This window comes from Leuciscus leuciscus (genome assembly GCF_965113295.1).
Source record: "Leuciscus leuciscus genome assembly, chromosome: 10".
Lineage (NCBI taxonomy): Eukaryota > Metazoa > Chordata > Actinopteri > Cypriniformes > Leuciscidae > Leuciscus > Leuciscus leuciscus.
The window spans coordinates 12,162,043-12,189,746 of record NC_138734.1 but is presented as its reverse complement, the minus strand read 5'-3'; the positions used below and the strand labels follow the sequence as shown (position 1 = coordinate 12,189,746).

At 35.9% G+C, this 27,704-nt stretch overlaps 1 protein-coding gene and 1 long non-coding RNA gene across 2 annotated transcripts; one reads left to right on the top strand and one right to left on the bottom strand.

The window, feature by feature from the left end:
* leo1 (LEO1 homolog, Paf1/RNA polymerase II complex component) lies at positions 1-25,773 on the bottom strand. Its single transcript, XM_082182968.1, has 11 exons — positions 25,663-25,773; positions 24,251-24,862; positions 22,684-22,785; positions 22,510-22,604; positions 16,128-16,276; positions 15,845-16,024; positions 15,580-15,714; positions 14,273-14,408; positions 10,271-10,460; positions 8,131-8,228; positions 1-407 (listed from the first exon to the last, which is right to left on the bottom strand). Exons 1-11 carry the CDS (start codon positions 25,718-25,720, stop codon positions 162-164), a joined length of 2,001 nt encoding a protein of 666 aa, XP_082039094.1. The 5' UTR covers positions 25,721-25,773; the 3' UTR covers positions 1-161.
* On the top strand, positions 2,667-6,560 carry LOC309507732. The gene is made up of 2 exons (XR_014209232.1): positions 2,667-4,741; positions 6,121-6,560. It is a non-coding gene; the product is annotated as an uncharacterized lncRNA (long non-coding RNA).
* Positions 25,774-27,704: the final 1,931 nt, after the last annotated feature.

Sequence of the window (27,704 nt, the reverse complement as noted above, 5' to 3'; positions counted from 1 at the left end):
TCGAGGTTGTTGCTCTTTATTGTTTTGTTGTAATGATGAGCATCTTCAATCCTTATAAAATATACAAATAACTGCAGATTTGATTTTATGGATTAACCACCTACTTTACTGTGATTAAATAACCACAAAACGCTTAAAAAAACAAAAACAAAAAAACAATATCACTCGTCTTCCTCCACATCCTCCACCACCTCTCCCTCTCCCTCTCCCTCTCCCTCTCCATCTCCATCTCCCTCTCCATCTCCCTCTCCCTCTCCCTCTCCCTCTCCATCTCCATCTCCATCTCCCTCTCTCTCTCCCACCTCCTCCTCCTCTTCTTCATCACTGATGACATATTTTTTGGGTTTCTTGGCGGCTGCAGATTCGTCATCTTCCTCTGCCTTTCGCTTTCCAGAGTTCTCTCCCTCCTGAAAGAAATGATAAATATTATTTTTTAATTCCCTAACATACACTTCTGGTGTTAGTCAAGGTGTCAAAAGTCAGACTTTTTCCAGACTCTCAGAGCTTTAGAATTGTTTTTGATACTGTATCTTTAAGACTTCTATATGTAAATGAGCCTAAAAGTGTTGTCATAAACTCATAAAAATGCTAGCCTATTAACCTTTGAAAAGCATAACTCCCAGTTATTTTCTCTCTACAGCAATTTTTTTTTTTAGCAGTAATTCACTATGAACAATCCTTAAGCAGGATTCAGTTACCAGAGAAACACGAATCATGGCAAAAGAATCAAATATTGTGATTCATCTTAAAGGGGTAGTTCACACAAAATTGAAAATTCTGTCATCATTTACTCAACCTCATGTCAGTCCATACACATGACATACAGATTTTTTATTTTTGTCAATCTATTGAAAGTCCACACCAAAATGTTTAAGCTTCAAGACATTGTAGAATTAATATATAGAAATTGAGTGGTTTAGATCAGTCTTCTGAAGAGACAATCACTTTATATGATGATGATGATGATATGTCTTTTTATTCACATATAAACATTGATCAAACAAAAGCTCAAATGTACTTGCTTGACGGGTTTTTGCATGCAGTGGATTACGATGACAAACTTTTTGAAGCTTGAAAGTTTTGGTTGCAAGGACTTTCAATGAATATTAGGGGTGTGATGAAACACTTAGCTCATGAGATGATACACAATATTGGGTTCACGAGAAGGCGATATTTTAACACTATTATTAAAGGGGTGGTATAATGCCCCTTTTCACAAGATGTAAAATAAGTCTCTGGTGTACCCAGAGTGTGTATGTGAAGTTTTAGCTCAAAATACCCCACAGATTATTTATTTTTTACAGCATGTTAAAATTGTCCCTTATTGAGGGTGAGCAAAAACACGTCATTTTGTGTGTGTCCCTTTAAATGCAAATGAGCTGCTGCTTCAAAAGCTTGTGTGTGTTAGCGGCTCCGATTACCTCACACAGACACGCACTACAATGTCAGAAACTGTTCTGCCTTTTATGTTTAAACTTGAGTTGAACAATGATGGAGAGGCTCAAGAAGAGGTGACAACATGTAGAGTGCAACAGGATGTTTCTGAATGGTTAGTTGATGAATTTATGTTGCTGATGTGGAGTTAACTATCTTCAAGTCTTTGATTAGCATATTCTGTCATGATCATTCATAAAATCGCTCGTGTGGGAACTGTTGTAAGATGCCTACAGAGTGACAAGCTATTGCATTTGTGTTACGTGCTGTATTGTATGTGAAAAGACGGATGCGACAGCTTGAGCAGACTCACAAATGTGCTCTACTACAGCAATTCTTACTCTTCTCAACATGGACTGTGTGTTCCCGGGGGTGGGGTTTATGTACATTTTAGGGTTAGTGATGTCACTAACCCGGGAGGAAGCTCGTGTAGTCCCTACCAGCTGTTTGTTAAAAAATGATTTCTTTAAAAGCAAATATCTTCCTTTGCTTTGAACTTTGAACGTTGTAACTTTGCAGATGTTGTTTATGCTCAAACAGCAACATTACACACTAACTAAAGTTAGAAAAGTGAAATCATAATCAACCACCCCTTTAAGAAATCTTCAATGACAAAATATGTGATTGTAAGTCACAAAATGCAAAACTATGCAGGTGCATTTTTAATGTTTTAACTAATCTAGGGCTGTCACTAACGATTTTTTGGGTAATCGAGTAATCGCTCAATTATTTTGATTGAGTAATCGGATAATTTTTTTTACGGTAATTAAAATGGGTCTAAGTAAACAACAGCTTTTAAAATGATTTATAATGCATATATAATAACAATGAGGCAATGATAATTGGTTCAAATAAAGCATCAAAAGAAAGTTATCATAAATTTATTGAACAACTGTTAAAATACAGTTGTGGTCAGAATTAATGGCACCCCTGGTAAATATGATCACTTTATGAAATAAATGTTTTTTTCCAAAACACATTGGCCACAATTATTGGCACCCTTAGATTTTTTTTACAAGTAAAATATCTCTGAAGTATATTCCCATTAATATTGACCTTTTTTTTAGCACATCAGCGTGACTAAGAAGATGAAATTGGCTAGCTATGACTTCTTGTTTCACAGGAGTTTAAATATGAGGAAACACAAAGGCCAAATTCCCTTAAAGTCCTTAAAATCATCCATCACAATGAGTAAAACCAAAGAATATAGTTCTGATTGTGCAGCAAAAGATTGTTGAGCTTCACAGAATAGAAAGTGGCTGTAAGAAAATTGCTAAAGAATTGAAAATCCCCATTTTGACCATCAGGGAAATAATTAAGAAGTTCCAATCAACTAAAGATGTTACGAATCTGCCAGGAAGAGGACGTGTGTCTATATTGTCTTAATGCACGGAGAGGAGGAAAGATTGAGTGGCCAAAGACTCTCCAAGGATCACAGATGGAGAATTGCAGAGATTAGTTAAGTATTGGGGTCAGAAAGCCTATAAAACAAAAACCAAACAACCCCTACATCCCCACATGTTGTTTAGGAGGGTTTCAAGAAAAATCCTCGTCACTCATCCAAAAACAAACTCCAGCATATTCAGTTGTCAGACACGACTGGCTCTTCAAAACGGACCAGAATCTATGGTCGGATTTAACTTAAAAAAAGAGCTTTTTGGCAGCAAAGCCACCAGATGGGTTTGGTACAAACAGAGATAACAAGTACCCCATACCCACGGTTAAATATACCGCTGGATCTTTAATGTTGTGGGCCTATTTTTTTGCTGGAGGTCCTGGACTTCTTGTTCAGATACATGGTATCATGGATTCTAGCAAATACCATCAGATAAAAAATCAAAACCTTACGGCCTCTGCTAGAAATCTTATAATGGGCCGTGGTTGGATCTTCCATCAGCACAACGATCCAAAACAGACACCAAAAACAACACAAAAATGTGTTACGGAGCACAAAATAAAGCTTCTGCATTGACCATCCCAGTTCCCTGACCTGATGAGTGGGGTGAACTGAAGAGAAGAAGCACCAACATGGAGCTGGGAATTTGAAGGATCTGGAGAGATTCTGAATTAGGGCTGGGCGGTATATCGAGTTTGTACGATATGTCAATATATTTTTTAGAAACGATATGGAATGAGGCAATACCGTTTATATCGATACGAGCACATCTTAAAAATAGCGGAGGACGCAGTGTGAGCTTCTGCAGTGAAAGTACATAGTACAATTTGTCCTAAATATGACAAGCTTATATTAAGGGCTTCAAATAACTGGTAAGATATAGTTAACAAGTTTAAAACAGCTTGCCCTGTCAGATGTTCTAACAGATACTGTTGCTGACTGACAGATAAATACTTGCGCTGCTTAATGCGTTTGAGATGTGGTGTTCTCCTCAGTGCTTAACTTACATGTCACAGGTATATTATCCATCTGTAAATGTTAGAAAGTCAAATAAACATGTCCATTTTTCAGGAGAGGAAGAGCCTTCTGCAAATGAATCTCCGCTAAAATTCAAGCTTCCCGTGAATGAGCGCCACCATGCGCACCAAACAGACGGAGCACAATAGAATAGTGGCGCAATCATTCTGACTAAAATATACTGCTAAAATATTTGTTGTTGGAGACAATAAATGTGCCGTATGTGGAATTTTAAACCTACAAGTAAGTATATTTTTATGAAAGTGACCATTATAATGGGGTAATCAAATGCAGGCTAAAATAATTCGTTTGTGCTTTTGTTTTTATATTGTAATGTTACAATGTTAGAATGTAATGTGATGTGATTTTAACCACCCTTTTGCACATAATATATTGTATAGCCTACATTACATTCACTATATTTGTTTCCATATCCTTCAATATCAACATTGTTTGTAGGATATCATTGGGCAGGATGTTTAAAAAAAAAAGAAAAAAAAAAAAAGAAGTAAATAAATACAGATTTTCTTTATCCAAATAGAAAAAACATAGAAAGTACCGACATATATATATATCGTATATCGCCATTTAACCAAAAAATACAGAGATAGGATTTTTTGTCCATATCGCCCAGCCCTATTCTGTATGAAGGAATGGTCTCTGATCTCTTGTCAGGTGTTCTCCAAACTCATCAGGCATTATAGGAGAAAACTCAGAACTGTTATCTTGGCAAAAGGAGACTGCATTGTATTTAACAAAAGGGTGCCAATATTTGTGGCCAACGTGTTTTGGAGAAAAACATTTATTTCATAATGTGATTTCCCCCACAATATCAATTCTTTTACTTCAATGAAAGGTTAGATTTTTGCAACTTTTTTGAATGAAAGATCAGAAGTAGGGCTGGGCGATATGGCTGAAAACTGTATCACGATATAAGTGTTTCATATCGGTCGATATCGATAATTATTGAATTTTTTTATAACATATTTAAAATAAGGACCAGTCCAGGAGACAAATATATTACATTTAAAGATTTTTTATTTTAAATTTAACCTACCTCTGATTATAATCCCATCAGTTAAAAAGGCAGAAATGTCAACACGACCATGGAAAACTCAAAAGTCTAAAATCACAATGAACACTTAACAATTATCTCTTAACATTAAGGTGCAAAATTAAAGAATACGTAAGAAATGCTTTATAAAGGGGTGGGCGATATGGCAAAAATATAATATTACGATTTCTTTCTATAAATTATATAAATCTATTTCTTTCTATTTTCTATAAATTATACATTGATACTTATTAAAGCTATTAATAAAGTTATTAGTCAAGAGCAGTGAGTGATTTTCTCTTTACATTTTGTTGTTTTATTAACATTAAAGGGATAGTTCTCCTAAAAATTCTAATTTTCATAATTTACTCTCTCACGTTGTTTTAAACTCGAATAAGTTTCTTTCTTCTGTTGAAAATAAAAGTTATTTGGAAGAATGTGGGTAACCAAACAGTTGATGTACCCCAGTGACTTCCATAGTATATTTTTCCTCCTATGGAAGTCAATGGGGACCAGCTACTGTTTGGATACCCACATTCTTCAAAATATTAATATTAGAAAATATTATAAGGCAATTAATACAGGTTTGGAACAACATTAGAGTGCGTAAATAATGAGATAATTTTTATTTTTGGGTGAACTATCCCTTTAAGGACAAGCGGCAGCGTGTTTACTATTACTACTGTCTCTTTAAGAGCTGCGCGCGACGCGTCTATTATACACGCATTTGACAAGCAGATTTTCTCTAAATTTTCTCAAGTTTGCTTTCACTTTAGACATATCCGACTAGTTTATGTAAACCTTGTGTGTATAACAGTATTAGCAAAATAAGACTCGAAAGATAACTTAGTATTCAGGCGCTGGTAGACAGGCTTTTAGTGCATGTGAGCTTCACATGTATGCGCTGAGAAACTAGCTAGAACAGCGCATAAGCACGCGAATAACAGAAAAACTGACGACGGTCTTGCATAATCTGCAGACGACATTGGTCTGACTACGGTCAGACTTTAAGTCAGGCGAGCTGACTTTTTCTGTTTTATCTAGTTACTAGAGAGTGAGTGCCTTTGTTCATGCAATCAAACTTGCTTTGCTGGTTTCTTCCAACGAAAAAAATAAATAAATATCGAACGTTTTATCGAACGCATTTTTTATTGATATTGATTACGTGTCTATCGCGATACATATCGTTATCGTTTTATCGCCCAGCCCTAATCAGAAGGATAAAAAAATGCAGATATATTTTTTTACAGACATTTTTTATCATATTACCAAGGGTGCCATTAATTCTCATTAATACAGTACAGGCCAAAAGTTTGGACACATTACTATTTTTAATGTTTTTGAAAGAGTTTTCTTCTGCTCATCAAGCCTGCATTTATTTGATCAAAAATACAGAATTTTTTTTTTAATATTGTGATATATTATTACAATTTAAAATAGTTGGTTTTCAATTTATTATACTTTAAATCATCATTTATTTCTGTGATGCAAAGCTGAATTTTCAGGATCATTACTCCAGTCTATCACATGATCCTTTAGAAATCATTCTAATATGATGATTCATTATCAAAGTTGGAAACAGTTCTGCTGCTTAATATTTTTTCATAACCTGTGATACTTTTTTAGGATACTTTGATGAATAAAAAGTAAAAATAAAAATGCAAATGTTTTAAAAATAGAAATCTTTTGTAACAACAATATACACTACTGGTCAGTAATTTGGGGTCAGTAATTTATTTTCTTTCTTTTTTTAAAAATAAATCAATACTTTTATTCAGCAAGGATGTGTTAAATTGATAAAAAGTGATAGTAAAGAAGATTTATATTATTAGAAAATATTTTTTTTATTTTGAATAAATGCAGTTCTTTTTAACCTTTTATAATTGTATTCATCAAATATATTAGGCAGCAGAACTGTTTCCAACACTCATAATAAATCAGAATATTAGAATGATTTCTAAAGGATCATGTGATAGACTGGATGTCACATGTGACACTGAAGACTGGAGTAATGATCCTGAAAATTCAGCTTTACATCACAGAAATAAACGATCATTTAAAGTATAATAAATTGAAAAACAATTATTTTAAATTGTAATAATATATCACAATATTAACTTCTAATATTTGTTCTGTATTTTTGATCAAATAAATGATAAATGATGAGCAGAAGAAATTTATTTCAAAAACATTAAAAATAGTAATGTGTCCAAACTTTTGGCCTGTACTGCATACTATAAACAATAATCAACTTCTGTACATTACGCATTATAACAAATGCCTGCAGATGGCGCCAACAGACTGGTGATTTTTGTTGTTACACTTTACAGCATGATCAAATCCTTGTTTATTATTGGCCAAACAACATTTAATTAAAATGTCCACTTAATATTTGGCCACTTCTTTACAATAGAAATGCTAGTGTAATTTCTTGAACAAGAACGTTTTGATGTCCAAATGCAAACTGCGAGGGTTTAAACTTTTATTTTGAAATTGCAATGAACATATCACTCCGAAACCCGCAGCACATTTATTTAGTTATTTAATTTTACAATAACACTATGAAAAGGTTAATTCGTACAATGGCTTCAGTCTTAGAAAACAGTCCAATAATGCGGTCCGTTGATTCTTCCGGCCACTTCTGTATTTTGCTGGTTAAACGACGTGGGTAAATTAAAATCAAGGATTTATTTTTATTTTTTATGTGTATTTTTTTAATCGAGGAATCATGACAGCCATATCTTGTAACGAATGTGATTTTAGTTTTACTTTCTGAGTATGAGACAGAACAACATAATGCAAGCACTATAAAAGGTTTTGCCACAAACTCAACTCTATGCTGATATCACCAAACAGCTGTCACCTCGACGAGAAATTTCACACCTCTAATGAATAATAGACAAAAATGATGAGAGAATATTAAAAATATCTTCATTTGTGTTTAAAAGATGAAAGAAAGCCTTACAGGTTTGGAACGACCGGAGCAAATGATGACAGAATTTAAACTTTTGTGTGAAGTAAAGTGTGAACCTTTAAAGTCGTTTACTTTGGTTCATGGCTTTGATCTTTTTACTGAAGAAAACAAATGGGAAATATACTTTGTAACCAAGGATGCTGAAAAAGTGGACGGCCAGTCAGTGTTGTGCTACTGGTTATGACATATCATATAATATATTCCTTTTTCAATTTTTTTTTTAAATAAACGGTCTGTTTGGATTGAAAGTTTCACCTCATCACTGTCCAGTCTCTTGGCCTTCATCAGCCGCTGGGCCTTGTCCTCATCAGAACCTTCATCGCTGTCTGACGAATAGATCCTGGCTCGCTCCTCTATGACCCACAAACAAACAAACAAACAAAAATTTTAGCACAGCTCAGAATTCAGGACACATTTTCAAGCATTCCAGAGAGATGTTCTTTCAGTAAATACCTCTTACTGGCACAAACAAATCATACTGAACAAACTAATCTAAATCTCAGTTGGACTCCGACATAATGCAGTATTAAGGAGTCGGCAGGTAATCGGCTAACGGCTGTAACGGTTACTGTCAGTGAGAAAGTGTGAGACGTACTGTTTTGGGAACACAAGCTGTTGTTGCTGTACAAAATGTTCTAGCTGATCGCAGCAGGTCTCAATCTCACTCAAAGAATCTGTTGTGCAGAAACACTGACCCACGGGGAACCGATGGAATACAATATAGAGGACAGACACAGCACCCCACCACAGTTCAGTGGCCTACTTCCTATAGAGGCGGTCATTTTCACACTAAAGGTTTGATGTCAGAGTTGTTTGTTTAGTTGGTGTAATGGGTTTACATGTACCATATGTCTGAATGGCTACAAGCATATGGAAATGATTAGAGATGCACAGAAATTCCATCAACCAAAAACTATGTCCCAATACAGCATGTTGGATGAAATGGTTTTGGAGGGCCGAAATCATTGACCAAAATGCGCTGTTTAATTAGCACTTCTCAGATGGCACGTGTCATAACTTCATGTCAGCTGTGTGGATGCTAGGGCTGGGTTGACAATTCTGGGTTTAATCAATTTTAATCAATCTTTGATATGAATTGATGAATTGATATCAATTCTTAAATCCTTTTATTATATGCTTTTTTCAGTTGATCACAATACGCTTTTCGTGACTTTTGATATGAAAGTCTAAACTTAACTTAACCTGTTATATCTCCTTTACAGAATGTTTCAATAAATCGGTCATTGCAGACAGTTTAAATGTTTATATATTTCAACAATTATTTGTTGATTACTAAACAATTTGATTACTGAATTGATTATTTAGCTGAAAACCCTTGTTTTCAGCTAAATTAACTAATTTTGGTTTCGGTAAAAATTTCATTTCGGTGCATCACTAGAAATAAAAAGGGGTGTTGATAAACATCATCGTCATAAGTTTCAAGACGTTATGGTGAGTATTGAGCACTGAAATTATTCTCCAAAGTTTTACTTTAAGACCCCGTATAAAGTTTAAAATACATTTTGTAAAATTTTGAGTTCATGCATTCATTGGTTTCAAGAGCGTTTTCCCAGTTACCAATATTATCTGATGATAGCCATAAGAGTAAAACACAGTTTTGGTCGACTTCTGAGATGTAATTTGAGTGATGTGCACCACATGACCGCTGAACAGTGTCATTAGATTGCAGCTGGCGTCGGCCTGGGACTTATTGCCTTTTAATATAAAACGCGTCAAGCTTGCGATTATCTTATTCATCCATTCATTTTTTATCGCTCGTGTCAGTAACTTTAAGCAGTACTGAAAAGCTGGATATGTTTACATACCACAAAATAAATGATAAAGCAATATCTAAATCGACTGACTGTCTCATCCTCATTATATAATTAAGTAACTTCTATTCCAGATGTGATGCAGGGAAGCTTGACATTAATGTTAGTTTTTATTTGCAGGTTTTTAACCTATGCAGAGCCGCTATTGAAAGTTTTCACCACCACATAAAGAAAACTTTATGTGTGAGTTTTCACACTTCTTGAATGTATTCAGTTTTGTTTTGTTTTTCATACATGTTTTCTGTTGGGACAGTGAGAAATAAAATTGCAACTAAAATCTAAAACATTTAATTGGACCAACAACACGGTTTGGTAAACAAATTTTTTTCACTGGCTCAACATATTTCTAATGGAGCCCATGTTAACAGACTGTGGCCACAATTCATCAAATTCAATTCACAGAAATTCTATTAGGCCAATGTAAAAAAAATAAAATATGTGACCAGTCATTAGAAATTTCTGAGTTGGAGAGGTCTGACATTTTTTACAGTGTACAATCTGAAAATGTTTGAGCATTTTATACACAATGCCCAATGTATAATATTTTGCACGCCACCACCTACCCCTCAAACCTCCACCCTTATATTTGCTCTTGATGGCGGCTAGGCTGATGGATTCGTCACCCTCCTCATCCTCATCATAGCGGTCTGGCTCCAGGTACCCAGCGTTCAGACCTCGCTGATGCTGTTTCTCTCTCATGCGCCTCTGCTGGGACTCGCGACGGATAGATGCACGTAATCTCTCCTCTTCTTTCTGCACAGAGAGAGAAAAAGAAAATGTCACTGCAGGATTACACTGAAGGAACACATCCACTTCCTAGTTTATCAGTCGAAGAGGAGATAAATATAGACTGAGTTTTTTATCTGAGTAATGAAAAAGGATTTAAGAACTAAACCTTATTGGATTTAATAAATATTTTCATTTATTACATTTTGATCCAGGATCCCCACACTTTTCACCAGAGAAGTTCCACGACTTTCCCATGAAACTGCAGTCAATCAAGATTTTTTTTTTTTAATACAATCATTTTACAGATATTGCTGGGGTTTGTCAGATACTAAACTTTTACATTTAAACACTAAAATCATAAATGCCGTTGATGCCATCTGGAATGTATTGTATTTGTATATTGTATTGAATTTACACTACTGTTAAAAATACTTTTTTTTTAAAGAATATTCTTATGATAACCAAGGCTATTTATTTGATTTAAAATACGGTAAAAACGATAATATTTTGAAAAATTATTTCAATTAAAAAGAACAGTTTTCTACTTTAATATTTTTAAATGCAATTTATTAAGAAATTTCAGCAGTCATTACTCTAGTCCTCAATGTCACATGACCTTCAGAAATCATTATAATATACTGACAAAGAACATTTATTATTATTATCAGTGTTGAAAACAGCGCTGCTTAATATTGTTCTGGAAACCGTGATAAAAAAAATACAAAAAAATAGAAAGTTAAAAAAAGAACAGCATTTATTTGAAATACAAATCTTTTGTAACAAAATAAAAGTATTTACTGCCATTTTTTTATAAGTTTAATGCACGCTCGCTGAATAAAAAATAAAATAATAAAAATAAAATAAAAAATAAAAACGTACTGACCGGAAAGGTTTGAAAGGTAGTGTACAGTATATACAATATAAATTCAAGCCCAGTTGAATCAAAAACACAAAACAGGTCCAGGCGTTTATGCATGAGTTATTAAGGGTGTCACGATTCTCCAAATCCTCGATTCGATTACATTTTCGATTCTAAAGTCACGGTTCGATTCGATTCTCGATTTAAAAAAAAATTTTTTTTAAAGCACAAGCTATGCCATTTTTAGACTTTTATGCAATATAATAATATCTGACCTTTGTTCGCAATGTACTACCACACACTACATTGTCAAATTTAAAACGTTTAACAACAACATAATGTAACAATAACTTATATCTTAAGTCAACTGGAAACTTAAACAATATAACCTATTACCTATTATAGTCCCGGGGCTCCCTGGACTCCTCAGAGCAGTCACAGGCGAATAGCACGGCGTTTTAAATTGGGTTCCCACAGCGTTTGCAACGCAGTACGAGAGAACGTCCTCGTAAGGGAACGTACTTGGTTACTTGCGTAACCTCGGTTCCCCTAGAGATAAGGGAACGAGTAGCCTACTGCGTTACCTTGCCGTGCTATTTCGCTCATATCCGGTACTTCGCTTCAGTCGATTTAAACCTAAAGTCCTTTGGCGAGTTTTCTCTGAATTCATACACTTCAGCCGCGTCCAAATTGCCGCGCTCGAGGTTGGCAGGGCGCCAAGCGCTCCCATTGGACCGTACGCCACTGCTATACTCGCCATAGGTTCGACGAGTTGCCGCAGCACAGCCAGCTCGCTCAGACGAGCTATGATGCCCTCGCTGTGCAGCTGCAATGCGTTTTAAAATAAAGGCTTCAATATTCTCGAGAAAAGGAGTTTTACCTATTACAGGCAAGCCGAGCTGACGTGACATATGGGGCGTGGCAGCATCGACGATTCCATTTTTTGATTCGATGATCGAGATTGAGCATTAATTTCGATCGATTTCGATTTAAAATCGAAATCGTGACACCCTTATGAGTTATGCATGATTATTATCTCTCAAAATCAATTTCAATAAAACCTGAAATCCTTTTATAGCTCTTCATTTATTACACATCAACATTTATGACAGTAAGACTGTCTAATGGTGTCTAGGTCTTTGACTGACTTATGGTCATTCATCTGATATGAAATCTGGCTCTTTGGACATTAGAATTCAGGTCAGAGGAAAATGAATGTGGGAGAAGAAATAGATAAAACATTTACAGTACTCCGCTATAGTTGTCAGACAATCTGTTTAGATAACACAGCTCAAATCATACGTGCATAACCTGCTGCTGCCAAGAGCTGCTGTGTTTATGTATGTGTGTGTGTGTGTGTGTGTGTGTGTGTGTCGAGATGGCCTGGTCTTCACAGACTCTGATAAGTCTGTTATGTTTACTGCTGTCTTATGCAATAGCTTATCAGATTTGTACAATGAGATTTTCTGAAATGACAAGAGCAGAGTCATTGTGTGTAATGTTGACCTTTAAAGGCCCCGATATACTCAAGGCTAAGTTCTTTCTCGTTCCTCGCTTAGCAGTAAAAAGAAGTTCGAAAAACGTGACCAGTGGTATAGTGTTAGCGAACATCCGGACGTTTAGATGAATATGTAATGTGTGAAATATGTGAATTCCCTTTCAACAACAACAAACACACAGCAAAAATGACAGCGGTGAGAAAACAACCATTGAGAAAGCATCTGATCATAGTGATGTGCTTATGTTTGCAAAAGCTCTGCAATTCAGCACTCCAGTAAAGTCACGTCACATTTATTTCTATAGCACGTTATACAAAGATCAAGCAGCTTTACAGGATAGTCCTGCATGCACTTGGGTTCCTGCGGGTACTCGATGGTTGAATCGCTTTTATTTGATAAATATTATTCCACCTATTATTTACTCTGCGTGCGGGTTCGGAATCAATAGGAAAGAATATTCGACTCAATCCGTTACCCACTGATAGGCAGCGGCTTTAAAACGATCCTGTGCTTATTTGTGTTCACGTTCTGTAGTCAGACAATCAGGTTTCACATTACAACGTGAATTGCAGCATTCTAGCATTGTCGCTGCAACTGAAGTGATTGACAGATTTCAGTCATTATAAGTGGAACGCTCTTTACTCGCTTTCTGTATACAATTATAAATTTTTTTAATAAAAGTTGTTTTTTTCATGTTTGTAAGAGGACCAACGGCCACATACACACTGCAGAGTTTCAGGAGAGACAACCGCATTTAAATGCAGAGTGAATCCGCTCAAATATCCGATATTTATATGACAGTAAAGGCTCATATTTTGCTATATGTTCTTTTCCTTTATGGAGACATCTCAGCATCTGTGATTTATGCACATTTGTTCAAAATAGCCTGTATGGGCAGATTGTTAAAAAAAAGTTGTATACTGTTACGGATGCACCCTCTTACCTTTTTTTCCTGTTAATTATTACCATTCTATTTTTCTTAAATGCATCAACTCAGAATGCCTAATGTTGGTTTGATTGCTTTCAATAAAACTTTAATTAATTGGCTGTCGGAAAGCTCGGGTGTTCTGTTAAAGTCCACCTGTGGTGAAAATCAAGCTTTTAATGTTGTTTATATGTCTATGTGGTGTTTTTAATATGCTTTAAGACAAACCATGTACAAATTCTTAACTCAACACCATTGCAAACTTTTCCGTAAAGTCAGAGAAGCTGTTTCAAACTCCCTCCCCCCCCCCCCCCCCCCTTAAGATTCAAAACATAATGCTTAAACTCCCTAGGAGGACATTTCTATGACCTAGTTTCTTCCTAAAACTCCAGGGTTTCAGAAAGAAGAGCTTTTTATTAAGGAGGATACACGTTGTGATATAACCTCCCTCTGAAAACACAGCATTTCTGTGTTAACATGAATTTTTTTCATCAGTCTTGTCTAAACTCAAATCTCTTTGCCGAGTTCAAGTTTGTGTGTGTGTTTGTTTTACCTTGATCATCTCATTTCTCTGGGACTCTGGGTCTCTGCCAGCCATGGGCAGAATTCGGATCTTCTGTGTCTTTGAGCAGCGGTCAGCAAGAGAGAGGGTCATTTTCCTGTGTGTGGCGCTGTCTGTGGAGTGAGGTCTACAAACACACATACATGTCAGCTACGTATAGAAATACACATACAGGCATCCTGAAGTGTGAAATGCTTTAATTAATCTACAACTATTTTAAACAACATTTTTAATTTTAGAATTAATACAAATGCATATTACTTAAGCATAGGACATTTGTTATTTTAAAATGAACGATGAGGGCGTTTGGCGTCATAACGGCTTTGTTTTCAGGAGCTATACTCAAACTTGAATTAAAAAATAAATAAATAAGAGTAAAATAACTGGATTAAATGGAGGAACATTATGATTGAAACTTGAAAACAACAACAGTTCCTATATCAAATACCATAATAAATAGAATAGCACTAAATGTATAGTTTTGTTTAGTTTTTTGCTATCATGCAGCCTCCTCTCGTGTGTAGAGGTACTTTTCATACACAAAATGTAAATTCAATGCAGATGCGCAAGCGGTTATCATGGTAACAAACAATACCTGCTTATGACAGTGAGTGAGACTGTCACTAAAGGATGAGGAGGACTTGGATGATGAAACCGGAAGTGCTAAAGTGCTAAACTTGTGTCCAGGTTGTGGCCTACAAAAACAGGTGATCCTGTAGCACTGGTTAGAAAAAATTACCCAATAGCACCACCTAGCGTCCAACCAGTGATATATCATCACTACCAATACTATGGCTGTGTCCGAAAGCTGAAAAACGCTGCCACTGCAAGCAGGAAGGCAACAAGACACATACTGAAATATCATTATTTGATCGATTTTTGAAGGCAGCATAGATGTATGCTTTGCTGCCTTTGATATCCCACAATCCTGTGTGTTTCATTCCATAACAGAAATATGGTGTCGGAAAGTTGCGGCTGGCGGTCAGATTGTATGTAAATGTCCATTTTTGACAAACTTTGTCCACTTTTGATGTAATTTCTAGCATGAAATTAGTATTAGGAATTATACATTTGTTTATTTATCACCAAAGCTCTCTTTATTTTGTTGTAGTAGATCATTAGACCGCTATGCTGCTTCAGAAGTCTGTCTGAAATTAGTTTAGTGAGGTACCGTCCTTCATGCGCCTGCAAAGTCATTGCCCAATATGGCAGCGAGGCAACAAGTCAGCTGTCTAAGCTTTCAGATGCAGCCCATAACCGCGTGTGTGTGTGTGTGCGTGAGTGTGTGTGAGACGCACCTGAAGGTGAGTTTGGTCTTAAACACAGCCTGACCCTGCAGTCCTGTGCCCTGGCGGATGAACAGGTGGTTGTGGTCACCCTGCAGTGGAGCTTTATACACATCAAACACCTCATTCCCCAGGTGCAGAGACATGCTGCAGAATGAGAAAGAGTGATACTGATTTCCAGATTTCTGCTGAATTTGATCATCCGAGCGATAATCAGCACCTGCTGAAATGATTCGGTGCAGTTTTCCAGCACCGAATTCTGCATGCATCTCCTCACCTGCCGTCTGACCATTTAACAATCCTTGCGTTGCTCTCCTTGACTTCGATGCCCTCCTCATCGCGCCTAGAGCGCCACCTGATGGTGTTCTCCACCTTCAGCTTGAGACGGGTCCGTCCTTCCTCATCCAACATCTCCTCATCCTCAAACTCATCCTCATAGTATTGAGGGTCAAACGGCCTGTGGAGAGACAGTGAGAGAGGAGACAAACTGCTGACTGACTGGGATTGTTAGGATGGAGCATTTAGAAACTCCTTCAGTTCTCCAGGAGACATTCACACACCTGGGCTCCACACTGAGAAAGTTGGGCAACTTGACAAAGTAGAGCTCACTGCCCAGATCTGTGCTGACTTTGGGAATCTCCACTTCGATCCTCGTCTCTGGAGCCGGCTCCTCCTCGGGATGATCTCCCTCCAGACCGTCCTCACCATCCTATTTATTCAGTTCAGATTAATTCAATTGATTAGTAATTTGCATATTGAAGGGTTACAGTTTATTTTAAGGTGCTATTGTTACAGTGTAATTACACAAATAAGTAGAGAGTAATATTTACCATACTATAGGGTTAGGATTAGTAACTTGTAATTACGCATAATTTACTGTAATTAGTATAGCAAGTGCATACTGCATGCAAAATAAAGTATTATCTACTGAAAATACAGTAAAATATAACAACCCGTTTAATTCTAGGTGTTCGAGAGGGGTGAATATTGTGTAAATCTAAATTATGACTCTTTTAAGAGCAAGAAAGAGGAATGAAACTCTTTCATGGGTGAGAAAGTTCATTAAATTATAAAAATCAATAAAGAAATATATTACAATAGTAATAATACTATTGTGCAGTAATATGGAAGTAGAATAATGTCAAATGTTTTTGAAATAAAAAGCCTGTTGAATTGCACTACTTGAAAAAAAATAGGCATTGCATTAACCATGCTTGCATTTTAATGCATTGTATTTTTAGTGCTTACATTTTTATGGGCTGAAATTCAACATGGTTGAATATTTAAGCTGTGAATATTTCAATTAAAAACATTTCAAACACCTTTTCATTATTAAAAATTCAATAATCCATATTCACCTTTCATATTTCACTTCCAAAATATCCAAACTGTTTAAAAATACAACCAATAATATTCAACAGGCAATTTTCGGTCCATTTTATTTCGCTTAGCAAATTCGCTTCCACAAATTCAGTGGTTCAAATTCGACAGTAAATTCAACGTGGACGTCCAGGAACTGCAGGAAAAGCAGTAGATTGCCGAGCATACTCTCCATCTGCTGTTAGTCGACCTCACCAGCAGATGGTGCAAAAGCGCGTGTTGAAGACCAGCAACAGTTAGAACAAGTCATTCATTCATAAAACTCATTTACAGCAATGTAAGTGTATTTGTGATTATTATGACGCCTGTTTTATGTTAAATTCAGTGTCTTCACGGTTACTTTTCCTGTGTAGCCTACATGCATCTTTCTCTACCGTGAACGAGATTATAATGTTATTCCCCGATGCGGATATACAGATCCAATGTTAAATTTTTGAGGTTGACATATATTTCTCATGGTTGTTTAGTTGCCTTAACTTTATATTGTGGATGTGCTGCATGCAGGCTATTAGGGTTTCCCTCAATACTTAAGGATTCCCCTGCTGGACACAACGCTTAACGTAGCTTAATGGACTACAGTGATGTAAAAGACCAAACTCGCAGGCAAGCAGATGGACTCAGAATAACGCGCAAAGCTTAAAGCTGAGTGTTTCCCAGTGATAGACTGGCATAAAGATGGCTTGATGTTGGACATTCGCACATTTAGGGACCGTCTCTAAAGTGTATACGACTTTGGTATACACGTTTCTAACTCCGATAGCATTTGAATAGAACGACTTACAGTCATAAAACCAACTGTAAAGTGTTCATTTAGTGTCAGGCATACTGCGCACCCTTTGGATTTTTAATATTTATTCAAATAAATTTAAGTTTGCTATTGAAGTTAGAAACGTGTATGCCAATGTTGAATGCAACTTTAGAGAGGGTCCCTAAATGTGCTAATGTCCAATATCAAGCCAATTTTTACATTTAGTCATTTAGCAGACGCTTTTATCCAAAGCGATTTACAGTTAAACTAACAATAGGAGGACAATATGCAAGTGCTGTGACAGTTTAAGCTAATGCAATACACGTATGCATACTATATATATATATGTGTTGATTTTATGCCAGTATATCACGAAACGCTCAGCATTTAACTTTGCGCGTTAAGTTCATATTCTGAGTCCATCTTCTTGCCTGTAGCCTATATAATAGCCTACAGCCTACTTCCCTAATAAGGTGCAAGATTGGTCTTTCATATCACTATTAACGGAAGGGAAATCCTTGAGTATGAGGTATTGAGGGAAACCGATTATAATCCTGTTCATGGTAGAGAAAGCTGATGACATGTAGAATACACAGGGAAAGTAACAATGAAGTTATTGAATGAAACATAAACACAGCTTTTGTGTGTTTATCATCTTTTCCGCATATACTGACACAGATAATCATTTTCATTTTTATGAATGAATGTCTTCGTCAGCAACAAGCGCTTTTGCACCATCTGATGGTGAGGTCGACTAACAGCAGATGGAGAGTATGCTCGGCAATCTACTGCTTTTCCTGCAGTTCATGGACGTCAATGTTGAATTTACTGTCGAATTTGAACCACTGAATTTGTGGAAGCGAATTTGCAAAGCGAAATAAAATGGACCGAAAATTGCCTGTTGAATATTATTGGTTGTATTTTTAAACAGTTTGAATATTTTGGAAGTGAAATATGAAAGGTGAATATGGATTATTGAATTTTTAATAATGAAAAGGTGTTTGAAATGTTTTTAATTGAAATATTCACAGCTTAAATATTCAACCATGTTGAATTTTAGCCCATAAAAATGTAAGCACTAAAAATACAATGCATTAAAATGCAAGCATGGTTAATGCAATGCCTATTTTTTTTCAAGTAGTGCAATTCAACAGGCTTTTTATTTCAAAAACATTTGACATTATTCTACTTCCATACAGTAAACTAAATAAATACATGAATGAATGAATAAATGAATAAAATATATACATGTATTTATTAGGGGTGACCCCGAATAGTCGAAGATTCGATGCTTCGATTGGAGGAGCCTGATTGGACTACCGATCTCACGGTCGAATCTTCGCAGAGGTGTTATGAAACGAGGATCATGCCACTTTGGCTATATGAGGGCGCTCAATGTCTGATTTGACAATACGTTAATATTCAGCCTATTATGATAATGCTGTATATAAAAATGTGCAAAGAAAGAAGGTTTTAATAAATATTTTTTAACGTGCGTGAATAAATCAAAACACCCCGTGACAGATTTAAGTTTCACTTTCAATCCGTGACCGACAGAGGAGCGTCTTGGCGGCAAGGATTTAAATCTTTAACAATGTCTGGGATAAGAAAATCTAAAGTGTGGATGTACACCATCAGAAAGGATATTCTCCAAGGCTGGATTTAGCATCAGGAAACGCTTAAAAGGCACTTTAACGTGGCTTAATTTATGTACACAGTACACACTTTATTAAGAAACCATACTATGTGTGCAGATAAGCAAATTAACCTAGAATATGAACGCAATACGTTCCTCCTATAGTAAAGCGTTTTCTTTACATAATTTGATATTTTAATTTAACTATTTAAGGAGATTAAGTCGTTAAACGTTTTTCACGTTAAGTGTTTTAGAGTGTATTTTCTCCGCGCGCACAATTTGAAAAGACTCCAACGGACACAGACAGAGTGAAAGACTGGATTTGTTCTCTCGATCAGGTAAAAGTGATTTCAAAACTTTTCAGCCGGTTCTAATTTGATTTTTGGATGCTGTGAACATTTTTAGCTAAAAAGACTGCCTCTCCAGTTTAGCATTTATTGTTGTTTCTGCAGTTAAAAAGACAAAGTTGAACATTCTGGCTACTATCGTTATTTTAATCATTTATTTATTTTAATTTTATTTATTGATCTGTCAGGGTTATCTAATCTAACTATTTGTGGCTTGTGTTTTGAATATATGTTCCCCTGCACTTTAGGCATTTTGCACACATTTGCTCCTCAACCTGTGACTTGATTCTGATTTATTTCGTTTTGTTTTTTTATTTATTAGAAAGGTATAGTTTGTTCTAATTTAATTTAGTAAATTAATTGTTTATTTTTTCGGTGCATCGATGTTGTGCTGTACTTAGAGCCTGCTCGCACAGGTAATTTAGCCGATTTAATTTGATTTGCATGTGAAATGCAAATCCTGTCTGCAGTATGGCCTTTCTGGAGTTATTTATGTTATTTCTTAGTTTTATTGATCCACAATGTTTTCATACATTTTTTTCTATATCTTTGTGGTGATTTTCTGTACATCGCGACTTTGAAATGTTAAAGCCCCACCCCCATACACATGATTCGACTATTAGTCGACTATAGGCAAGACTTGATGATTCTGATTCGACTATGAAAATCCATAGTCGGGGACACCCCTAGTATTTATTTTAGAGAACATCAGTAAAATTTAGTGGTGGGCCGTTATCGGCGTTAACGTGCTGCGTTAACGCGAGACTCTTATCGCGCGATAAAAAAAATATCGCCGTTAATCTATTCTCCAAGTTGGGTTGGGAGATGGCTCTATACTACACAAGCTATGATGACGCAATCTACCCGCGGCCGCGAGGTAAACCCGGCTGCAACGCATATTCGTCGTCATCTTAAGTAAACACGGCTGAAAGTGAAAGCTGGTGAAAAAGATCGGTGCAACATCCATTATTTGGACTTGGTTCGGGTTTAAGCCGTCAGACGAGCAGCAGCAAACTATATACAGAGTGTGTGGGGTAACAGTTCGGTAAGTTAACACACGACTAATCCGTTCTACCACCTCAAATTCAAAACGAAACATGATATCACTGAATACCAGCACGCGCGTATTATTCCCATTCCAATATATCTTAGTGGTGTAGCACATAATCTCGATTTTAAGAATCTTTGTTGTGTTTCTTTTTAACTGAAAAGACATCAGTTAGACAATATTCTAATTTTAAATTTGGGGTTTCATAAACTCCAAGCCATAATAAACATTAGACCTACTTAAGTCTCTGCAGCTAGTGTACTTAAATTTTATTTATCTGCAAAATTATGTTGTATACTTACAGTTTTGCACAATATATGTTCTCAAAACTACATACACCCTTTAAAAAAAAAATACATTTAGCAGTTGTTTAGCATGGGTCTGTGTAATCTGTTCTGAAATGGTTTTATTATAATATACTGTAGGCTATATCGTTATCGCAAGAGGCTGCAATGTATATCACAATATAGATTTTAGGCCATATCGCCCATCCCTAATTGATAGCCTATAGTAGTTGATAATAACATAGGCCAACCTAATGTTGCCTACGGACGGTAACAGTACAGTAGTAACCTTTTACAGTCTATGAGTAGAACAGCTTTCTCAAGCAGTTTGTGATGCATTTTGGAAACAGGAGATGAGCCCCTGGTCTAATGCGCCACCTGGCTTGAGAAACCCGTTCTCAAAGACTTAGTCATTATTTGGGTAGCACACATATTCTGAATGCCTTCGGCAGAATTCAAATGAGCCATTTTAATCTAGATTAATTTCAAAATTAATCTAGATTAAAAAAATTTATCTATGCCCACCTCTAGTAAAATTACAATAGTAATATTTATGGCCGTCTTAATTTGTTAGAACACTGTTAGTACATCTTCCTGAAAAACAAAGAACTGTTTATTTAATTTTTTATCTTTTGTCAGTTTTGTTTGCAATTAGTTTCTTTGTTCTTATTGTATTGCTGACCGTTTACTTGTCTTCTGTAACTGTTTTGAGGACTTTTTACTTACATTAATTAACCTAGTACTAGTTTTTGCTAAAGTATTGATAATTGTGAAATTTCACTGACATTTACAATTACTCATATCATGAAATAAGACTTTGATCATATCCCCCACCAATAATCGTGTTAAATAATCGTGATTTCAATATAGACCAAAATAATCACCCTGCATTTTTTCTTGTTCGTGAAGCCGTTCCACTCGGATATGTACATCACAACCGTGAAGAAAAGCCTATCACAACTTCCGTTTAATTATATGTGAACCTGGACCACAAAACCAGTCAAAGGTCGCACGGGTATATTTGTGGCAGGAGCCAACAATACATTGTATGGGTCAAAATGATCGATTTTTCTTATTTCTTATTAAGTAAATATCATGTTCCATGAAGAAATTTTGTAAATTCCCTACCGTAAATATATAAAAAAGATATATTTTTGTGAGTGAATGCAGCACAATCGCGAAAATAAATGGACAACTTTAAAGGCAATTTTCTCAATATTTCGATTTTTTTGCACCCTCAGATTCCAGATTTTCAAATAGTTGTATATCGGCCAAATATTGTCCTATCCTAACAAACCATACATCAATGGAAAGCTTATTTATTCAGTTTAATCTCACTTTCAAAAAATGTACCCTTGTGACTGGTTTTGTGGTCCAGGGTCACATATTTCAACCCCCCTAAGAAAGATAGCTTGGCTTGAGAAAATCCTCAAAAATATATAGTTAGTTATTCAGCAGATTCATTTTTTATTCTGATGTTGTGCGTGTACATGTCTCACCATTGGTTGCCCAGGTGTGAGAGGTTTCTCTGCGTCGCTGTCTGATGAAATATCATCTGCTTCCCCAAACAGATCATTCGCGGCGGGCTTCTTACCTACACGCAAACACAGATTTGAACAGAGCTGCTGTGTGTATGGCGCTGCGTTTCATCACAGCAAGTGTGTGTCACTCACCCCTCTGTGAATCACGGTCAGAATCCGAGTCAGAGTCTGAAGCGATTTTTTTCTTTTTCTTGCGTGTGAAGTCCTCTTCGCTGTCACTGCCCTTGATAGACTCTGAAATGAATGATCACAAACAGAAAGATTTGTTAGAACATGTTAATAATATCAGATGAAAACTAAAACTTTAGTTTTTGACACAAATACAATAGCTACGTTTACATGCATCCAAATGAGCTGTTATTAATCATATTGATTGCTCAGTCGGATTGAAAAGGTTTCACATAAACACCTCCATTCAATTGAGTTTGATCCAAATTAAATCTCAATCAAATTGAAAGGGGTGGTGTAGACCTGAAATAATCTGATTAGGGCTGCATGATATTAATTGAAGAAAAATGTGATATGCGATAACTCATTAAATAACGCGATATTCGATATGCGATACGATAATGCTTAAAGTGAGTAAAATAACTTAAATTATCTTTCAAATATATTTAAAATTATATAGCCTACATACGTGTTTCACATTCTTTTTGTGACAAGAAAACATCCCTACAACTTCTGAAAGTGAATAGCAGTGTTTTACTGTAGCTTAAGAAGTGTTATTTTAACATCAGTGTAAACCACAGGGTTTAGGGTTTCAGGAAGGCCTATGTTAGGTTTATTTAACAACAGAAACTGAATAATCAAATGTAAAAATAAAACATTGCTTAGTTTTCACTGTATGAATTAAATATATAATGATTCTTACTAAAGCTACAAAAGTAATTTAGCCAAGAGCAGTGAGCATGACCCCAGTAATTGCAAGCTGTTGAGATATGCATATCGCGATATATACATTTGCAATATTTAGATAATTTCGATATATTGTGCAGCCCTAAATCTGATCAAAAGGAAAAAATAAGCATGTAAACGCTTTAATCCCATCATCGTTTAATTTAGATATGTCATCAAGGCAAAAACTAACAAAATAAAAATGTATATAAAAAAAAACATCATCACCGTGACTCTTGTACTGAGTTGTATTTACCACTGGGAAGTAAACATGGCGGGGGGGAGAACGATTGCTGCTGTGACTTGCTATTCTTCATTAGTTTTTTCACAACAGCTACATCACCTTGTCTTGTCGTAGTAGTGCATATTTACATACATTTATAATCCTTTGAAGCGTATTGTATGTATTATACACAGCAAAAATAGCCTGTATTTGACCGATTCGTCAAAAAGCTGACTATACTGTAGATAGCGTGGTGAATGTTTATATGGTTGACAATGAATATGGGATGCTAAATATCATTTTGTCTTTTATCAAATTTTCCCAATCAATTGGCAATAATAAACCTGGTGTCCTCCATGGTTCCTGTTCTTTCTGACAACAAAGCACTTGAATGCGACAAGCTCGTAATCATGACTTCAGAAGTGGGAAGTAGGAAATTTCCAATATCATTTTAAGGCAGCATTAGTATAAGTTATAACATTATGCACTGTGATTTAAATGATAAATAAAATCCAGCTTTGGGCCAGAGTTTGTGCTGTACTCGTTTAAAATAAAAAAAATCACATCACGAATATACCACACCTGATTTTTGTCTTTCCCTTTCATCATCAGAATGGTCCCTTTCATCATCCGAGTTCTGTGGTTTGTCCTCGTCCTCTGATTGGTCACTTTTTCCATCCCTGCCCCACTTCTCATCTCCAGAATGGACATCTTTCCCTGACCCCTCTCCATCTGAATGAGGTGTCCCAGGGTCTGAATGACCGCTTCCAGCTTCTGAGCGTGGGCTGCCCGCCTCTGACACTGGACTTGCACTTCCTCTGTCAGACCTGTGGCTTCCTGCTCCTGAGACTGGACTCCCTACATCTGACCTGTGGCCCCTGTCATCATCATCGTCGTCCTCCTCGTGATGGCCCTCTGACCCGCTGTGCTCGTTGTCCGAACGCATGCTCGCCTCTGATTGGTTGCCTGATCGCTCTGACGGGCTGCCGCTGCGCTGGCTGCCGCTGTGCTGGCTCCCGCGCTCATCTTCGCTGTCGTCTCCAAACAGCTCTTTATTGCTTGGCTTTCCCCCATCTTCATCCTCATCTTCGTCATGATCCCTGTCGCTCTCGCTGCCAGAAGCATTGCTGGCAGATCTGGGTCTCTCATGCTCCGATTCAGAGCCAGAGCCAGAGCCGGAACCAGAGGCGGACGCTGGAAGAAACACATCAAAGCATACACTAATTTATTAACTTGTCATTTAGGATATGCTTTTATCCAAACTGACTTACAGCTTCAATATGGAACACAGATCATAAACAAGTCTCACATGCCAAAAAGAGCTACATAATGAGGATTTTTCCCAAATTTAACAGCTATACAATTGTACAACTAGTAACTGTTTATTCATTTTAATTAATTTGTCAATGCCATAAGAGTGTCTTCAATTAAAGAATAGTTTTTTTTGACAAATATAATGAATTAATAAATATTTTTGAGATTTTGGGAAGTTGCACCACATGACATTTTAAATCCTTAACTAAGCTTAATGATCATAACATATCAAATGGCAAAAAAAATTAAGCAACATGCACATCGTGAAAGAGGTTTATTCAGTCAAGTTTTTGCACTTGTTTATGCATTTTACAGTAAATATTTTGATGGGGAACAAATGTCCATCTACTCTATTATAATAATTTTTTTTTAAATGTATATAAATATTATAGAAAATAGACGTATTTGGAAAGACTACTACTTATTTTTTACTTTTTATTTTTTTATATAGATCATACAATTTTCAAATACTTCTAATTGTGGGCGATATCTTTGTTATTTTGTGAAGATAATACCGATAAAATGTGGGGGGGGAAACTGTCTGCAGTGCTGAAGCAATGACCGTCTTACAACTGTCTGCACATATCGCTAAACGAGAGCTCTGCTGAGATAAATATACTTAACACATAAATGAAACACATTTTCAAATATTAATGCAATAATGCAAGTGTAAAAACTACCTCGTTGCTCATTGTCACTATCGCCATCACTACCGAAAAGCTCGTCCATGTCCGCCATTCTCACCGGCTGTAAATAACGATCAACATCCGGTTGAAGGTTTGCGAACCCAAATCTCCAAATCTCCGGTAACACTTTATAAAATAAAAGCCTTTTTAATAAAGTAAAAGCCCTGGAGATATTTTTTATAGACAAAAGCCTCTTACATGCAGTGATTAATTTCAGTGATTTCCTCATCTGGCCGAATAATAAATTACCACACTGCATTGAAGTGTAGTGAAATTAGTTCATAATAATTTTATGTGATTTTTTAAAGCTACTGTTTAGCTGTACTGTGTGACATTAAACAAATTACATAAAGCAAATTAATTATCATTGCAAAGATAAGCAACACATTTTTAGCAAAAACAGAGCAAATTTTACAGATGACGTTACATTGTCCTCATTACTTGTGTACACTGTAAACCAGAACTCAATTACCTAAAAAAATACCTAAATTTGGGGAGTTCTGCTAACTTATTAGGCTTTACTTAATATTCAACAATATTACTGACACTATTGGATGAGAACTGAACTGAGCTAAACAACGACGTGACAGTTTTTCTGCAGAACTGCTTTATAGATTAAATTAACTAATTTAATGAATTGATGATCTGTACAACGGAACTGAATCAACACTGAACTGACTTCAGATGAACAATGACACCATTTTCTTTTAGAGCTGCTGTATCCGAAATGAACTGTTTGCATTCCTAAATCTTTTTCCTGTTATCACTGTAAAGCTGCTTTGAAACAATCTGTATTGGATAAAGTGCTTTATGAGTAAAGGTGACTTTACATACAGTGTGAAAAAAGGATAGTCTTGGGGGTAACACATTACAAATAACGTGAGTGTATGTTTATTCCTGTTTTGGTTCTGTCTGTTCTATGCTTGTGTGTGTTCACCTAGTTTCTTTGTGTGTGCTAGTTAGCCTAATTAGTAAAGTAACACATTACTTTTAAATTTACAACAAAATATCTGAATTATTTTTTAAATAAGTAACGTAAGTTGGGAGTAAATGCAGAGGCTGTCATGATTAGGACTCTTATTTTGATATTCTGTTTTGTTTTTTTCCTTTAGTTCCTGTATCCATGCTCTGTTTAGTCCCTGTTTCATTAATCTCTTCCTCGTTTGTTCCTATGATTACATATTATCTGCACCTGTCAGTCATTATGTTCGCCTTGTATTTATACTCCGTTTAGTCCATTGTCGGTTCTCGTCTAGTTTGCGTGGTTGTTTTATTTTTCTGAGAATTGTGATTTAAAGACTGTGTTCTTTCTGATACCCTTCTTCATTGTGTGAATTGTTACCTACACTACATGTGACAGAGGTGTTGTGCCAGACAGCAACATAGTTTCGGCCCACATCTGGTACGCGTTGAATCCACATGTACCAGATGTGGCCCAGATATGGGACGACACTATGTTTCTGTCTGGGATGTGCACTGTGTAAACAACATGATGATTATTGTAGTTCTAGACTAAATGTGAGCATGCATATATTCATCTCACTTGCACAAAAACAGATTCAGTATTCCTCAAAATGAATAAATCAGTAAAAAGCAAACTCAGAGCAGACCTGTCATAATTAAAAGTTAAATAAAACAAATAGCTACTTTATGTATTGAATCTCACTTTATTAATGTCTTTGCTGCTGACCTTTTGATGATCCAATTCAACCATATAAATAAGCAAAAAATACCTTATAGTTAAACATCACATAAGTGTTTTTTTAATTTTATTTTATTGCTGAATTAAGAGTGTTGAACTTTCTCCTGCATCCTATTCTTCTGCAATCGAGAATGGCAGCACAGCTGAAAAGCTGCACGCTCTACTGTACAGATGTAAATGTGCATTTCCTTCAGCCTCAGCAATTTGCATTTCCTCAGATTCATTTCACTTTTGGTGTGAAAAAGCCTTTATATTTGCCAAAAATAGAACTTTGGATTTTATTTATTTATTGTTAAAAAAAATAAAAAAGCCCAGGAAAGTAATGCAAAAGTAA